The sequence below is a fragment of the Panthera leo genome, chromosome A3 (genome assembly GCF_018350215.1).
Source record: "Panthera leo isolate Ple1 chromosome A3, P.leo_Ple1_pat1.1, whole genome shotgun sequence".
NCBI lineage: Eukaryota > Metazoa > Chordata > Mammalia > Carnivora > Felidae > Panthera > Panthera leo.
Genome location: NC_056681.1, coordinates 79216126 through 79234759, shown reverse-complemented (window position 1 = coordinate 79234759; position 18634 = coordinate 79216126). Strand labels below are relative to the sequence as shown.

The 18634-nt window shown below is 36.5% G+C and overlaps 1 protein-coding gene across 3 annotated transcripts in view; it reads left to right on the top strand.

Annotated features, from left to right (window-relative positions):
* The window catches only part of USP34 (ubiquitin specific peptidase 34), a 248353-nt gene that overhangs the window by 61714 nt on the left and 168005 nt on the right, over positions 1-18634 (top strand). For 2 of the 3 annotated variants that reach the window (XM_042932359.1, XM_042932358.1), the window contains exons 5-6: positions 50-199; positions 15625-15692. In XM_042932359.1, the coding sequence (XP_042788293.1) occupies positions 50-199; positions 15625-15692 (218 nt within the window). Of the gene's footprint in view, positions 1-49; positions 200-7784; positions 7962-15624; positions 15693-18634 lie in introns of those variants that run through there. The other variant, XM_042932360.1, reaches the window with a different exon arrangement.

The window sequence follows — 18634 nt, the reverse complement described above, 5'->3', positions numbered from 1 at the left end:
TAAAATGAAAATTATTCCTGATGAGTTTAAATTTTTTTTCCCCCCTCAGGATGTAGAAGTACCATTGCATTTGCTTCGTTATGTATGTTTGTTTTGTGGGAAAAATGGCCTTTCTCTCATGAAGGATTGCTTTGAATATGGAACTCCTGAAACTTTGCCATTTCTTATAGCACATGCATTTATTACAGTTGTATCTAATGTAAGTATTGTTTGGAATTGGTTTTAATCTTGGGAATTAATGGCTTTAATAACATGAGTTTTATGTCCAGAAAAACAGGTTTTGAGTGGCTTGCATGTACAAGAATTTTTTTCCTGGGTTATATTTTGAAAAAAATTGGGTACAGAAGCCTTTATAAAAGGTCTTACAATAAAAATGGAATTTGTATAAAGTAACTAATTTAAGTTAAATAAGTAAATTTAGACCTTTACTACTTCTGTGAACAGAAGTCTTATGTTAATTTTACTTTCCTTGCCTGTGATTTTGTACTGGGAAATTTTTGGCATTTTAGACTTTTAGTTACAAGATTGTTTGCTTAGGGTGCTACTACAGTGTGCCTGACTTTCTTCTGTATTATAAGACTTAATAACATTTTTCTGCATTTGTAAAGAAGATAATTATTCTGTGTTGTAAATGTCAGTTACTGTGAAGCACAGTAAGTGTGGAAGCAGAGATACTTTGTTTTATTGAACTTCTTTTTTTTGATACTGAGATTTTTACAAAGGGGTGGTTTGTGGCAACCTGTGTTGAGCAAATCTATTGATGCCTTTTTTCCAATAAGTGGTTTACTTTATGTCATTCTTGTAATTCTTACAACATTTTAAACTTTTTCATTACTTTTATATTTGTAATGGTGATCAACGATTACAAATCACTAACCATCATAGGATGGTTAGTATTTTTTAACAAAGAATTTTAATTAAGGTTTATACATTTTTTTTAGGTATATTTTTTCACATTTAATAGACTACAGTATAGTATATACACAAGTTTTATATGTACTGGAAAACTAAAAAATTAGTTTGACTTGCTTTATTGTGACATTAGCTTTATTGTGGTGGTCTAGAACTGAACCTGCAGTATCTCCAATGTGTGCCTGTAATGAAATTCAATACTGTTTCATAGGCATATTCACCGTTTGGTTATTTTATGAGAAGTACTTTTTCACGTCGTTTACTTGTTTTAAAAAATCACATTGTCTGCTTTTCCTTACAGATGTGTGAAGATTCCTTATGTTTCGTATGCAAATCCTTTGTCTGACATACGTATATTGCTAGTATCTTCTTCCACTCTATGGTTTGCTTTTCATTCCCCTGTGTCTGTTAAGAGCTATTATTCCTCAATCTTAATGGTTTGTAATTTATCAAAGCTTTTTTGTTAGGGTTGTGTTTTCATTTGTGGATGAAAAAGTCTTTTCTCACCCTAAGGTCATGAAGTTATTTTCTGATATTCTGGAAGTTGTATTGTTTTTCTTTCACATTTTGATTACAGCTCGATTGGAGTTGATTTTTGTGTATGGTGTGGGTGGTCAAGATTAATTTTCTTATAGACAAACACTGGTTCTAGCAATTCAACAAAGACTGTCCTTTCTTCTTTGTTTCCCAGTATAATTTTTGTTATAAATTAGGTGTGTTATGGGTCTGGGATCTCTAGCATATTACATTAGTCTCTTTGCATAATCACATCATCTTAATTTCTGGAGCTTTATAATAAGTCTCGCTATCTAGTAAAGCAAATTCTACTTTCCTGTCATTCTTCTACGTTTTTGTTTTTGTTTTTGTTTTTTTTTTTAGGTGTAATTGACATATAGCATTATATTAGTTTGAGGTGTAGAATGTAATAATATTTGTATATATTGCAAAATGTTTGCTACAATAAGTAGTTAACATCCAACACCATTCATGGTTAACAAATTTTCTTTTTCTTGTCCTGAGAACTTTTAAGAACTATTCTTACTTTCAAGTATGCAATACAGTATTGTTAATACAGTCACCATGCTGTACATTACATTACCTTACCCTGTCATTCTTAAAGAGTGTTTTGTCTCCTCATGGACCTTTCCATTTGGAATCAACACCTAAGCTCTGCACATAAACATTTTGGGTTGCCATGAATCTATACATCAATTCGGAGAGAACTGTCATCTCTTCAGTATTGAGTCTCCTTATCTGTAAATATGGTAAATGTGTTTTTATTTGCATGTTTTAAATTTCTCTCATTATAATTTTTTGTATTTATGTGTGGAGGTATTAATGTGCCTTTTTTAAACAATTTTTATTTTTTTTTTATTATTTTTTAAGTTTATTTTGAGAGAGAACATGCACGTGTGTGGTGGGGGGAGGGACAGAGAGAGAGGGAGACAGAGAATCCCAAGCATGCTCCATGCTGTTAGCACTGAGCCCAATGTGAGCTCGAACTCATGAACTGGGGCTTGAACTCACAGACCAGGAGATGATGACCTGAGCTGAAACCCAGAATCAGACGCTTAACCAACTAAACCACCCAGGCGTCCCTCTTCTGCCCATTTTTAAGTGTGTGTGTGTGTGTGTGTGTGTGTGTGTGTGTTTTAATATGAAATTTATTGTCAGAGTGGTTTCCATACAACACCCAGTGCTCATCCCAATAGGTGCCCTCCTCAATTCCCAGCACCACACTCCCCTCCCTCCCACCCCCCATCAACCCTCAGTTTATTCTCAGTTTTTAAGAGTCTCTTATGCTTTGTCTCTCTCCCTCTCTAACTTTTTTTTTTTATTTCCCCTCCCCCGTGGTCTTCTATGTAGTTTCTCAGGATCCACATAAGAGTGAAAACATGGTATCTGTCTTTCTCTGTATGACTTATTTCACTTAGCATAACATGTTCCATTTCCATCCATGTTGCTACAAAGGGCCATATTTCATTCTTTCTCATTTCCAAGTAATATTCCATTGTGTATAAAAACCACAATTTCTTTATCCATTCATCAGTTGATGGACATTTAGGCTGTTTCCATAATTTGGCTGTTGTTGAAAGTGCTGCTATAAACATCAGGGTACAAGTGCCCCTACACATCAGCACTTCTGTATCCCTTGGGTAAATTCCTAGCAGCGCTATTGCTGGGTCCTAGGGTAGATCTGTTTTTAATTTTTTGAGGAACCTCCACACTGTTTTCCAGAGCGGCTGCACCAATTTGCATTCCCACCAACAGTGCAAGAGGGTTCCCGTTTCTCCACATCTTGGCCAGCATCTGTAGTCTCCTGATTTGTTCATTTTAGCCACTCTGACTGGCATGAGGTGGTATCTCTGTGGTTTTGATTTGAATCTCCCTGATGAGTGACGTTGAGCATCTTTTCATGTGCCTGTTGGCCATCCAGATGTCTTCTTTAGAGAAGTGTCTATTCATGTTTTCTGCCTATTTTTTCACTGGATTGTTTTTTGGGTGTGGAGTTTTGTGAGTTCTTTATAGATTTTGGATACTAGCCCTTTGTCTGATAGGTCATTTGCAAATATCTTTTCCCATTCCGTTGGTTGCCTTTTAGTTTTGTTGATTGTTTCCTTTGCATTGCAGAAGCTTTTTATCTTCATGAGGTCCCAGTAGTATGTATGTGTTGAGTTGTATAAGTTCTTTTTTTTTTTAAGTTTTTTTATTTTTGAGAGAGACAGAGCGCAAGTGGGGGAGGAGCAGAGAAAGAGAGGGAGACACAGAACACGAAGCAGGCTGCAGCTCTGAGCTGTCAGCATAGAGCCCAATGCAGAGTTTGAACTTGGGAACTGAAAGATCATGACCTGAGCCAAAGATGGATGCTTAACTGACTAAGCCACCCAGGCGCCCCTATAAGTTCTTTACATATTTTGGATATTAACTCTTTTTAATTTAATTTTTTTTAATGTTTATTTTTGAGAGAGACAGAGACAGACCAGAGGAGGGGCAGAGAGAGAGGGAGACACAGAATCTAAAGCAGGCTTCAGGCTCTGACCTGTCAGCACAGAGCCTGATGTGGAGCTCGAACCCACGAACCTTGAGATCATGACCTGAGCTGAAATGCTTAACCCACTGAGCCACCCAGGTGCCCCTGGATATTAACTCTTTATCAGATATGTCATTTGCAGATATCTTTTCCCATTCAGTAAGTTTGCCTTTTTTAGTTCTGTTGATTGTTTCTTTGCTGTACAGCAAAGAAGTTTGATGAAGTTGTAATAGTTTATTTTTGCTTTGGTTTCCTTTGACTCAGGAGACATATCTAGGAAAATTTTGCTATGGCCGATGTCTGAGAAATTACTGCCTGTGGTCTTTTATAGGATTTTTATGGTTTCAGATATCACATTTAGGTCCTTAATCCTTTTCTGGTTTATTTTTGTTTATGATGTAAGAAAGTGGTCCGGTTTCATTCCTTTGCATGTAGCTACCCAGTTTTTGCAACACCATTTGTTGAAGAGCTGTTTTTTTCCCAATGTATCTTCATTCCTCGTTTGTCAAAGATTAATTGACCCTATAATCGTGGGTTCATTTCTAGGCTTTCTATCCAATTCCATTGATTTGTGGGTCTCTTTTTGTGCCAGTACTGTATTGTTTTGATTACTACTGCTTTGTAATACAACTTGAAGTCTGGAATTGTGATAATTCCAGATTTGTCTTTCTTTTTCAAGATTGCTTTGGCTATTCGAGGTCTTTTGTGGGTGCATACAAATTTTGGAATTGTTCTAGTTCTGTGAAAAATGCCATTGGTGTTTTGATAGTAATTGTATTAAATGTGTAGATTTCTTTGGGCAGTATGAATCCATGAGCATGGAATGTCTTTCCATTATTTTGTGTTAACTTGAATTTATCCATGCTTTATAGATTTTGGAGTATAGGTCTTTCACTTCAGGTTAAGTTTATTCCTAGGTGTATTTTATTAATTTTGGTGCAGCTGTAGATGGGATTGTTTCTCTTAATTTTTCTTTCTGCTGCTTCATTATTAGTGTACATAAATTTAGTCAGTTTCTGTACATTGATTTTGTATCTTGCAATTTTATTGAACTCTTGTTCAGTTCTGTTACCTTTTTGTGGAGCCTTTAGGGTTCTGTATATGTAGTATCATGTCATCTGCAAATAGAATTTTACTTCTTCCTTAACCAATTTGGGTACCTTTCTTTTTCTTCTCTGATTACTAGGATTTCTTTCTTTTTCTTTCTGCCTTTCTTTCTTTCTTTCTTTCTTTCTTTCTTTCTTCCTTTCTTTCTCTTCCTCCCTCCCTTCCTTTTTTAATGTTTGTTTAGTTTGAGAGAGAGAGAGTGTGTGTGTGAGCAGGGAAACGGGGGAAAGAGAGGGAAGAGAGAGAATCTCAGGCCAGCTACATGCTGTTAGCACAGAGCCTGATGCTGGACTCAAGAACCTTGAAATCGTGACCTGAGCCGAAATCAAGAGTTGGACGCTTAACCGACTGAGCCACTCAAGCACTCTTGGTTGCTAGGATTTCTACTACTATGTTGAATGAACGTAGTGAAAATGGACATCCTGTCTTGTTTCTGACCTTAGGGGAAAAATTCTCAGTTTTTCACCACTGAGTCTGATGCTGGCTCTGGGCTTGTTTGTTTAATTTCTTTTAAATGTTTTATTTATTTTTGAGAGTAAGAGCACAAGCAGGACTGGGGAAAGGACAGAGAAGGAGAGAGGGGGGAACGGAAGATCTGAAGTGGGCTCTGCACTAACAGCAGCAAGCCCGATGCGGGGCTCCAACTCACAAACTGTGAGATCATGACCTGGGCTGATGTCGGATGCTCAGCCAACTGAGCCACCCAGGTGCCCTGGCTCTGAGTTTTTCATATAAGACCTTTATTATGTTGATAATATATTCCCTCTAGACCTGCTTTGTTGTAGTTTTTTATTGTGAATGGATGTTGTAATTTTCAATAGAAGCAGAGAAACCATTTAACAATGATATGTTTTTTATCCTTTCTCATTGATTGATTTCATGTGTCAGATTGATTGATTTGTGAGTATTGAACCATCTTGCATCCTGGAAATAAATCACACTTGATTGCAGTGTATGATTTTTTTATTGTATTATTTATTTGGTTTGACAATAATTTTGAGGACTTTTGCATCTATATTCATGAGGGAGATTGGCCTATAATTCTCTTTTTTTTGGTAGTGTCTTTGTCTGGTTTTGGTATCAGGGTGATATTGGCGTCATAGAATGTGTTTGGAGATTTTCCTCCCGCTTGTATTTTTTGGAATAGTTCCAGAAGAATAGGTATTAACTCTTATTTAAATGTTTCATAGAATTCATTTGTGAAGCCATCTGGTCATGGACTTTTGATTTTGGGGAGTTTTTTGATTACTCATTCACTTCATTGTTGGTATATGGTCTTTTAAAATTTTCTGTTTATTCCTTCTTTAGTTTTATACAAACTGTACAAATACAGTTGTTTGTATTTCTGTAACATTGTTATTTCTCTTCTTTTATTAGTGATTTTTTTTCTTTGAGTTTTCTCTTTTTTTTATGAGTCTCCCTAGGGGTTTATTAATTTTGTTGATCTTCTCTAGGAACAAGCTCCTGGTTTCATTTCATTGATCTGTTCTATTGCTTTTTTAAATTTGTGTATCCTTTATTTCTGCTCTGATCTTTATTATTTCCTTTTTTTTTGGCTGGGTTTAAGTTTTGTCTGTTTTTCTAGTTTCTTTAGGTGTAAAGTTAGGTTGTTTGAGATTAGTCATTCTTCTTGAGGTAGGCCTGTATTGTTATATACTTTCTTCTTACTTTATTTTATTTTAAAATATTTTGTTTTTAAGTAATCTCTATACCCAACGTGGGGTTTGAATGCACAACCCAGAACTCAGCAGTCGCATGCTCCACCAACTGAGCCAGCCGGCTGCCCTTCTATACTTCCCTCATAGAACCACTTTTGCTGCATCTTCAAGATTTTGTTGTGTTTTCATTTTCATTTGTTTCTGTGTAATTTATGATCTCTTTTGTTATTTTTTGGTTTACCTGTTATTTAGTAGCGTGTTATTTAAACTCCTTCTATTTGTGATCTTTGCAGATTTTTTCTTGTGGTTGATTTCTGTTTTCATAGCATTGTTGTTAGAAAAGATGCATGGTATGACTTTGATTGTTTTGAATTTGTTGAGATTTTTTTTGGCCTAATGTGTGATCTGTTTTGGAGAATGTTCCATGTGCCCTTATAAATAGTGTTCATTCTGTATTAGGGTGGAATGTTCTGAATTTGTCTATTAAGTCCATGTCCAGTTTGTCATTCATTGCCACTGTTTGCTTGTTTATTTTGGATGATCTATTTATTGATGTAAGTAAGGGGTTGTCAAAGTCCCCTACTACTATTACTGTCAGTTGTTTCCTTTGTTATTAACTGTTTTATGTATTTGGGTGCTTTCAGGTTGGGTGCATAAATATTTACAATTGTTATATCCTCTTGTTGAATTGTCCCCCTTATTATTATATAGTGTCTTGGTCTCTCATTATAGTCTTTGTTTTAAAGTCTTATTTTGCTGAGTATTCTACCTCAGCTTTCTTTTGACATCCATTTGCATGATAAGTGTTTCTCCATCCTCTCACTTTTAATCTCCAGGTGTCTTTCAGTGTGAAATGAATCTCTTATAGTCTGTATATAGATGGGTCTTTTATTTTTTTGGTCTGTTTCATCAGTTTGGTCTTTTGATTGGAGTGTTTAATCCATTTACATTCAAAGTAATTAATGATTAGCTGAACTGAAGCTTTCAGGTTTGGCTAATTTATCTATATATATGTACCAACATATTCTCAAACAAGACATCTAAATTATTAGATAAATATTCTTTTTATAGTAATTCCACACCTCTGTCCATTTTGCATACAGGTCACCTGCACTAATTTATGACATTCTTCATACTCTTGAGACTCTCCATAGGGGTTCACTAATGACAGTCCAGGTGTGAGGAATAAAACTTGGTTTCCCTGCTAAAAACAAAAAACAAAAAACAAAAAAAACCAAAGTAATTATTGATAGGTATGTATTTATTGCCATTTTGTTACTTGTTTTGTGGTTTCTGTAGATTATTTCTTTCTAAAAATTTTTTTTCTTTACTTTTGAGAGAGAGACAGAGTACATGGCGGTGGGGAGGTGCAGAGAGAAGGAGACAGAATCTGAAACAGGCTCCAGGCTCTGAGCTGTCAGCACAGAGCCTGACGCAGGGCTTGAACCTGCGAACGATGAAATTATGACCCGAGCTGAAGTTGGACACTTAACCATCTGAGCCACCCAGACACCCCTCTCTAGATTTTTTCTGATCCTTTCTTCCCTTGTGCTCTTTTCTGGTTTGTTGGCTTTAGTGATATACCTGGATTCCTTTTACTTTATTGTTTACATATTTACTACTGGTTTTTGATTTGTGGTTCCCATTAAGTTTGTATGTAACATCTGTGTATAGCAATCTATAAGTTAATGGTCACTTAAATTTATTTTTTTAGAGAGACAGTGTGCACATGTGCAAGTAGGGGTGGGGCAGAGGGAGAGGGAGAGAGAGAATCTTAAGCAAGCTCCACACCCAGTGTGGAGCCTGACACAGGGCTTGATCTCACAACTGTGAGATCATGACCTGAGCTGAAATCAAGAGTCAGACACTTAACTGAGCCACCAGGTGCCCCAAGTTTATTTTTTTAATGGTTTTATTATTATTACTTTTTTCAATTTTAGGTTCCCAGTCTAGTTAACATACGTTATTCTATTAGTTTCTGCTTAAGTTTAAATCCATTTTTACTCTTCTTCTCTCAACGTTTTAGGTGTATGATGTAATATTTTCCATCCTTTTATTTTATGAATCCCTTGACCAGTTTTTATGGAAATACTTATTTTTATTGCTTTTGTGTTTGTTTTTGTTTTTACTTTTCATCTTCTCACAGTCTTTCCTTGTTACTCCAAGAGCCCCCTTTCTTGTAGATCTGGTTTAATGGTCATAAAACCCTTTACTTTTTCTTAGAGAAACTATCTCTCCTATTCTGAATAGCAGAGCACTTTGAATATATCATGTCACTCCTTTTCTGTCTACAAAGTTTCTCCTGAAAAATCTGGTGATAACCTTATGCGTTTCCCTTGTATGTAACTGTCTTTTGCTAGTTTAAACATTTTTTCTTTATTGCTACTTTCTGCCATTTTAATTAATATGTGTCTTGGTGTGGACATCTTTAGGTTGAATTTTGGGGGGAATTTGTGCCTCTTGGATTTGGATATCTGTTTCCTTCCCCAGATTAGGGAATTTTGCAGTCATTATTTTTTAAATGAGTTTTCTGCCCCTCCCATTGCTCTTTATTCTTCTGAGATCCCTATAATTCAAATGCTATTAACACTTAATGGAGTCACTGCGTTCCCTAAGTCTATTTAGTTTTCATAATTTTCTTTCCTCTTTTTTGCTCAGCTTAGTTCCCATTACTGTCTTCCAGGTCATTAATTCATTCCTCTGCTTCCTCTAGCCTGCTGTTTATTCCATCAAATGTATTTTTAATTTAATGTAATTTAATCTTGATCTCTTGATTGGTTCTTTTTTATCTCTGTGTTAAGGATCTCACTGATATCCTCCACTCTTTTCTCAAGTCCAGTGAGTATCTTTATGATCATTACTTTAAATTCTGTATCAGGCATATTTCTTAAGTCTGTTTCACTTTGGTCTTTCTGTGGTTTGGTCCTGTTATTACATTTGGGAGATATTTCTGTCTCTTCATTTTGTCTCATCTCTTGTATCTGTTTTTCTGTGTTATCAATGTCAGTTCTTTCTCTTGCTCTTCGTGATAACAGCCTTATGAAGAAGAGGTCTTGTAGTGCTTTACAGTGCTGTGCAGTTCAGAGTCCCCTATTCTCCAGAGCCTGGTCCTTTTAGGTGTGTGTCCTATATGTGTTGCATGTGCTCTCCTATTGTGTCTTGGTCTCTTTTTCCTTCAGTACAGTTATCTGCAGATGCTGTCTTTGTGTATTGTGGTGATGTTTGGTCCTCAATAGGGGCTGGGCACATTTTAATAAAGTGTGGGAAATGACATTTGCCCCTGCAGCTACCTCTTGAACTGAGGTTCTGCAAAACGGGCAGCTGATTGGGAGATGTGTTGGCCAGATACATGCACTGGTATGTTGGGGTAGAGGCCTACAGCACTGGGACTAAGGGAATGTGATGGGGAAGGGTGGGTCTAGCAACATGTGGGGTGTGGGGTGGTGGTAGGCAGCTTGGTGCAAGTAAGTTAGGTAATGATTGTTGGCCCCATTTCAGGTTTCTGCAGCTGCCTGTATGCTGGGTGGTGGGGGGAGGGAAATGGTGCTTGCCAGCTCCTCTGTTCCTGGAGGGGTCTCCTTGTGGTGACTGTCTCTCTGGCCATGCTCCAAGATGAGCAGATCACTCCCACTCCTGTCTGTTTCCAGTGTCTTTCAAATTTCTAGTTTTGTGCTGTATCTGCAGGGCTATTTGTTGTGCTGTCTCTTTAAGGGTGGGGACTTTACTTCCTAATGCCATTTGGGCTCTACTTTAGCTGAGCCCATTGAGTTTTAAAATTCCAGGCATTAAGTTACCCTGGTTTTAAGAACCCCCAAAATTCAGCCTCTCTTCCTTTCAGAGGCAAATGTGTGAAAGTTTTTTGTCCTTCTCTGTGCTGACTCCTTCCCCAGTATGGTTAGCTCGAAGACCATGTCTTTGCCCTTCCTGGTCTCTTCCCTACCTTGAGTTGTGGAGTTTGTTCTCCCAGTGTTTGGTTGTTTTCTGGGTTATATATGCTGTGTTATCTAGTTGTATCTGTGAGGCTGTATGATCTTAGAGTCCTCCTACTCCCATCATCTTCCCAGACTTCTCCAAGGTGTTACATGTCTTTATTAGATTTTTTTGTAGACATAAATTTTTTTGATACTTGTTTAAGGAGAATATTTTTGAAAACTTTATTTAGTATTTGTTCCTGGTAATTCAGAAAACATATGCTTATATATAATATGGGTTGTGTATGTACATGTATGTATGTGTGTATATTAATTACTTGTATTAACTTTCTATGCAGCATTCTTGACATATGCTTATATATAATATGGGTTGTGTATGTACATGTATGTATGTGTGTATATTAATTACTTGTATTAACTTTCTATGCAGCATTCTTGACAAACCATTTAATTCTAAAAACACTTACTGAAAGTTATTTTGGATTGTTCTGTTCACATAATCATATTATCTCAGAGTAATAATATTATTTTTAATTGAACTATAATTGACATACAACATAACATTAGTTTTTAGGTGTACAGTATAGTGATTTGACAAGTCCATATATTACGCTATGCTCACCACAAGTATAGCTACCATCTGTCGCCGTACAATGCCATATAATATCATTGACTATATTCCCTATGCTGTTCCTTTTATCCTTGTGACTTACTCATTCTGTAAGTGGAAGCCTGTATATACCACTCCTCTTACCCCATTTTGCCCACCCTCCCACACTCTCCCCTCTGGTAACCATCATTTCTCTGTATTTATGGGTCTGTTCCTGGTTTTTGTTAGTTGGTTTACTTTGATATTTAGATTTCACATGTAAGTGAAATCATAAGATATTTTTATTTTTCTGTCTTCTATCATTTAGCATAAAATGTTCTAGGTCCATTCATGTTATTTATGGGAAGATCTCATTATTTTTTGTTGCTGAGTAATATTTCATGGTATGTACATGTATATGTGTATATAATTAATTCTTTGAGGAACCTCTATACTGTTTTCCATGGTGGCTGCACCAATTTACATTCCCACCAACAATGCATGACGTTTCATCTTTTTCCGCATTGTCACAAATGTTATTTCTTATCTTTTTGATTCTAGCTGTTCTGACAAGTATAAGGTGATAACTCATCGTGGTTTTGATTTGCATTTCCCTGACGAGTAGTGATGTTGAGCATCTTTTCGTGTGGCTATTGGCCATCTGTAGGTCTTCTTTGGAGAAATGCCTGTTCGGATCCTTTGCCCATTTAAAAAAAATTTTTTTTTTAATTTAGATTTTATTTTTGAGAGAGAAAGAGTGAGTGGGGTAGGGGCAGAGAGAGAAGGAGTCACAGAATCCAAAGCAGGCTCCAGGCTCTGAATTGTCAGCATAGAGTCCGACATGGGGCTCAAACTCATGAACCATGAGATCATGACCTGAGCCAAAGTTGGACACTCAACTGACTGAGCCACCCAGGTGCCCCCTTTGCCCATTTTTAATCAGATTATTTTTTGTGTTGTATGAGCTATTTAGATATTTTGGACTTTAACCCTTTATCAGGTATATCATATACAAATGTCTTCTTCCATTCAATAGGTTGCACTTTAGTTTTGTGAATTGTTTCCTTCCCTTTGTAGAAGCTTCTTATTTTCGTATAATGACAGCAGTTTATTTTTCCTATCGTGTTTTTTTTTTTTTTTTTTTGCCTGAGGAAACATATCCAGAAAAATGTTGCTGAGAACAGTGTTCAGGAGATTACTGCCTATGTTTTCTTTTTCAGAGCTTTATGGTTTCAGGTCTCACATTTAGGTCTTTAACCTATTTTGAATTTATTTTTGTGTATGGTGTAAGGAAGTGGCCCAATTTCATTCTTTTGCATATAGCTGTCAGTTTCCCCATTACCATTTATTGAAGGGACTTTTCCTCATTGTATGTTTTTGCTTCTTTTGCTGTGGATTAATTGACCATATAAGTGTGGGTATTTTTCTGGGTTCTCAATTCTGTTCCATTGATTTATGTGTGTATTTTTGTTCCAGTGTCATACTGTTTTGATTGCTACACTTTGTAATGTATTTTAATATCTGGGATTGTGACACCTCTAGCTTTGTTATTCTTTTTTAAGGTTTCTTTGCCTATTTGGGGTCTTTTGTGGTTCTATACAAATTTTGGAATTATTTATTGTTCTGTGAAAAATGTAGCTGTTATTTTAGTATAACAGCATCTGTGGATTGCCTATGAACATTTCAACAATATTCATTCTTCCTACCTGTGAGCATGGAATATCTTTTTATTTGTGTCATTTCAATTTTTTTGTCATTGGTTTTTTTTGTTTTTAATTTCTAAAAAATGTTTCGTGAGAGAGAGAGAGCGTGAACAGCATACAGAGAGAGAGAAGGAGACACTGAATCCGAAGCAGTCTCCAGGCTCTGAGCTGTCAGCACAGAGCCCACTGTGGGGCTTGAACCCATGAACTGTGAGATTGTGACCTGAGCAAAGTCAGATGCTAAACTGACTGAGCCACTCAGATGCCCCGTCATCAGTGTTTTGTAGTTTTCAGAGTAAAGGTTTTTTAGCTCCTTGGTTAAGTTTATTCCTAGGTATTTTATTGTTTTTGGTGCAATTGTAAATCAAATTTTTTGTTTGTTTTTCTTCTATTTTGTTAAGTTAGTCTTAGTTTTAATTCTTCCGTTTTAGTCTTAGGACTTTTATTTACTTTCTTAACTTTTGTACTATCCAGGACCTTCAGGTCAATTTGAATTAAAGACATTCATGATTGCTCCTAGTTTTAGAAGGAATTTTTATTTTTATTTATTATTATTATTATTTTTTTTGAGAACGAGAGCACAAGCAGGGGACAGGCAGAGGAAGAGGGGGAGAGAGAGAGAGAGAGAGAGAGAGAGAGAATCTTTTTTTTTTTTTTTAATTTTAATTCTCAAGTTAGTTAACATACAGTGTAGTCTTGGCTTCAGGAGTAGAACCCAGTGATTCATCTCTTATATCTGACACTCAGTGCTTCATCTTTCCCCTGTGTTCATCTGTTAGGTTTCTCAAATTCCACATGGGTGAGATAATAATATCTGTCTTTCTTTGACTTATTTTGCTTAGCATAATACCCTCCATTTCCATCCACATTGTTGCAAATGGCAAGATTTCATTCTTTTTGCATTGCTGAGTAGTATTCCATTGTATATATACCACATCTTCTTAATTGGGCATTTGGGCTCTTTCCATAATTGCCTATTGTCGATAGCACTTGTGTAAACATTGAGGTGCATGTGCCCCTTCGAATCAGCATTTTTGTATCCTTTGGTTAAATTCCTAGTAGTGCAATTGCTGGGTTGTAGGGTAGTTCTATCATTAATTTTTTGAGGAACCTCCACACTGCTTTCCAGAGTGATTGCACCAGTTTGCATTCCCACCAACAGTGCAGTAAGGTTACCCCTTCTCTACTTCCTCGCCAACATCTGTTGTGTCCTGAGTTATTAATTTTAGCCATTCTGACCTGTGTAAGGTGGCGACTCATTTCTGGTTTTGATTTGTATTTCCATGGTGATGAGCGATGTTGAGCATCTTTTCATGTATCTGTTTGCCATCTTGATGTCTTCTTTGGAAAATTGTCTATTCATGTCTTCTGCCCATTTTTTCACTGGATTATTTGTTTTTTGGGTGTTGAGTTTGGTTAGTTCTTTATAAATTTTGGATACTGACCTTTTATCCGATATGTTATTTATAAACATCTTCTCCCATTCCATCAGTTGCCTTTTAGTTGTGTTGATTGGTTCTTTTGCTGTGCAGAAGCTTTTTATCTTGATGAGGTCCCAGTAGTTCATTTTTGCTTTTATTTCTCTTCAGGAGAGAGAGAATCTTAAGCAGGCTCCGTGCTGAACTTGGAGACTGATACAGGCTTGATCTCACAACTATGAGTTCATGACCTGAGCTGAAATCAAGAGTCAGACGCTTAACTGACTGAGCCCCCCAGGTGCCCCTAGATGGAAAAATTTTAACCTTTTACCATCAGTATAGCATTTAGTATGGAACTGACATAATGGTCTTTGATTAGAGTGGAGTCATATATTCTGTATTTTCAAATTTGTTTTTAATTTGTGTCCCTTGCCTTTGCTAAGGCTTAGTATTATAGCTTGTTGTTAGATAATTTGCTTAGGATTTTTGTTTTTATGCTACTTGAACCATTATTAGAATAAAGTTCTAAGGTAAGCATATTTAGAAATGGTTTGGAATATCATGGAGACAAAAGAAAATAAATTATAATTTATTATATCTTAGATTGGGGTATCTACAGTAAGAGCTTAAATGTTATAATCATTATGTGCGACTAAAATGTATTTCCCATAGATGGATATTGACAAGAAGGAAGGATGGATTTTCTGCTAAGATAGTTTATTAGAAAGCTAATTTATTTATTAAAATAATTTTTTAACGTTTATTTATTTTTGAGAGACAGAGAGGGACAGAGTGCAAGCAGGGGATGGACAGAGGGAGAGGGAGACACAGAATCTGAAGCAGGCTTCAGGCTCTGAGCTGTTAGCACAGGGCCCGATGCAGGGCTCAAACTAAAAAACTGTGACATCATGACCTGAGCCACCCAGGCACCCCTAGAAAGCTAACTTCGTGCTATTGTATTTAGGTTGCTGTCATACAAAGAAGCATATAGTACCATGTAGTAAGATGAAATTACTTGGGTAGGTAGGTGATTCTCCCTAGAAAAAGGTTATGGTCTTTAGGATGATTTTATGTATATCTGTAACAAATATATATAGGTTACTTACCTAATATGTGTGTAATCCTGTTTCTTAGTTTATTGTTTTCAAAATATATAAAATGTATGTAGTTTTAGCATCAGCAAAATACTAAATGCTCTTGTTTGTAATTAATTACAGTGACATGTATTTCACATATTCTTTATAGATTAATGTCATATTTATGTTTCTTTATAGATTAGAATATGGCTACATATCCCTGCTGTCATGCAGCACATTATCCCTTTTAGGACCTATGTTATTAGGTAAGTTTATAAAATCTTTTTCCCTTCATTACCAAAATGATATGTTTAAATAGTTTATAACATAGTGTAGATTTATATTGTTTTAAAGTCCCTTGTATTCACATCCTTTAGAGAAAATTGACAGTTTAGTGTATAATATTTTTAATGCTCATGTAGGCTTATATTTAATGTTTACACTTAAGCAATTTATGTTGGACCTTTTTTTTTCTTTTTTCAAAGATTTAAAAAATTTTAAGTATTATCTACACTCAACATGGGACTTGAACTCAAAACCCTGAGCGAACCAGTCTCCCCTGGACCTTTTATTTTCTTATACATGAATATATAAGGAGTTTAACAGTGGTTACATGGTATTCCACAGTATGCAGTCAACAAAGATACACGAAGTGTTATGTTCTAGGCTTTGGGAATATAGCAGAGAAGAAAGGACTTCTCTTTTTGCGGTGTCTGTACCAAGTAAATAAGTAGATGGTAATATTTCATCAGAAAGTCATGATAATTACAGAGTAAAGGAGGAGCAAAGGTGGATTGAGAGTTCTAGAGGGTGGGTCACAATTTTAAACAGGGGCTTTAAAGAAGGTCTCTTTGAGAAGAGATGACATTTGAGTTTAAGTCCCAGCCTCAGAAGGAACACTAAGAGGATGGAGAACAAAATGTATTGATTAGAGTTGGAGTGTGAACTTTTGGGAGTTCTAAGATTGTGCTTCTTGGTAATATTTATTATACTTTCTACTTTTTCTCATTTTATTTGCAAAAATTTGAGTACCTATTTTCCTTATATTCGAGTTTTTGGAGAAAGTATCAAAAAAAGAATCTGATAGTGATGAATCCTTTGTCAGGTAATGTGATAGAGAGGAAATGTGAGGTCTTTCTGAAAGATGGCATTTGAAGATCATGAATCCGCTAATCAGGTGGTATTTGGAAGAATGTATTCCCGGTAGAAGGAACATAGGGAAGTTAGCTTTGAAGTTGGAAAGAATATGACATTCAAGAAAGTAGAAGCAGACTGGTGTGGAACATAGTGTGTAAGGGAGGAGTAGTTATGATAAGAGGTTGGATAAGCAAGGGCAGGTTGTACAGGACCTTAAAGCTATTATGAAGAGTTTGGATTTAATTTTAGCAATGGGAATCTATTGCTAAATCTAGGGTTTTAAGCAGGTGAGTTGTGATTATTTTTAGAAGATCACTTTGGCTTTTAAGTGGATCATAAATTATAAGTTGTTGGGGTAGAAGCTAGGAGACAAATTGAAAGGTTAATGCAGTAGTCTTGGAAATAAATGATGTTTATAAGGATTGTTTATGGTGATTTTGAAAATTGAATGGATGTAAGTGAAAATAAAATGGACAGGATTAGTGATTCTGGAATTTAAAGGGGTAAGCATCCTGGATGACACATAAACTTCCCCCCCTCAATTTCTCTTTTGTGCTGTGGGCATCATTCACTGAGATGTGAAGAACGGAGAGAACTTCAAGACTTAATTTCAAGATGCCTGTGGGACATTTAAGTGGCACTGGTGAACTGAGAGCATACATGTATAATTAAGAACAGTTGTTGGAGAACAGAGGGTTACAGGAGGGGTTGTGGGAGGAGGGATGGGCTAAATGGGTAAGGGGCATTAAGGAATCTACTCCTGAAATCATTGTTACACTATATGCTAACTAACTTGGATATAAATTAAAAAAAACAACAACAATAGTATTGTTAATTGAGTTATCAGCATAAAGACCTCAGTTATTCAATACCTCCTGGGAGTGAATGAGGTCATGTGGGGGAGAGAATCTATAAAAGAATAGAAGTGTGTTGAGGTACCTGGTTGTTCCATTCGGTTAAGCATCTAAGTCTTGGTTTCAGCTCAGGTCATGATCTCACAATTTGTGGGATCAAACCCCAAGTTGGGCTCCTTGCTGACAGTGCAGAGCCTGCTTGGGATTCTCTCTCTCTTTGTCTCTCTACCCGTTCCCCCCCCCCCCCTTCTCTCTCTTTCTCCCTCCTTCTCAAAATAAATAAATAAACTTTAAAAACAGTGTGTGAGGATGGGGCCTTTGTATCAGTTTGCTTTTGCTGTGTAAGAAAACAACACCCAAATCTTAATGGCTTAAAATAACAACCATTTATTATTTCTCACAGTTCTCAGGCTGAGTAGTTCTTTTGATCTGGGTTGACTTGGCTGGAACTGCATGCTTTAAGAATATCACCTCACTTATGTATTCTCTGGTTGCCCGCTGATTGTTGCTGGAAGTGGAGGGGAGTTCATATTCATCTTGCAGTTGGGGCATTGGCTGTGTGTCTTTCATCCAGCAGGCTAACCTGGGTTCCGTTTTTTTTGGTGATGGAAAAGTTAGAGGTCAAGCACAGACTTTCCAAGCTTCTGTTTATGCCACATCTCTTAATGTTCCATTTATCAAAGCAACTTGCATTGCAAAGCTCGGATTCAAGGGAGAATGTAGATGAAATAGGGAGAATCTAGAGAAAGAAGGTGATACCTCTTTTATTTTTTTTAATGTTTATTTAGAGAGAGTGTGAGGGAGGGAGTAGCAGAGAGAGGGAGAGAAAGGGAGAATCCCAAGGAGACTGTGTGTTGTCAGCACAGAGCCTGACATGGGGCTCGATCCCACAAACAGATCATGACCTGAGCTGAAACCAAGAGTCGGACGCTTAACTGACTGAGCCCCCCAGGCCCCCCCAAATAGATGATACCTCTTGATAGGAAGGGTGGCAAGATTGCATTGCAAAGGCCTCTGTGTAAAGTGATGGGAATAGTTGGGGCCATTTTGCAATCCATTACAAACCCCGAGGAGCACTAATGTTGAAGGTTGGATAGGGAAGGAAGAACCAGCAAGTAGAATAGGTAGGACCTGAGGAAAACCAGTGGTTTGTGATATCTGGAAGCCAAATAAGAATAATGTTTAAAATGTACTTACTTTGAAGAATTTTGGCTGTG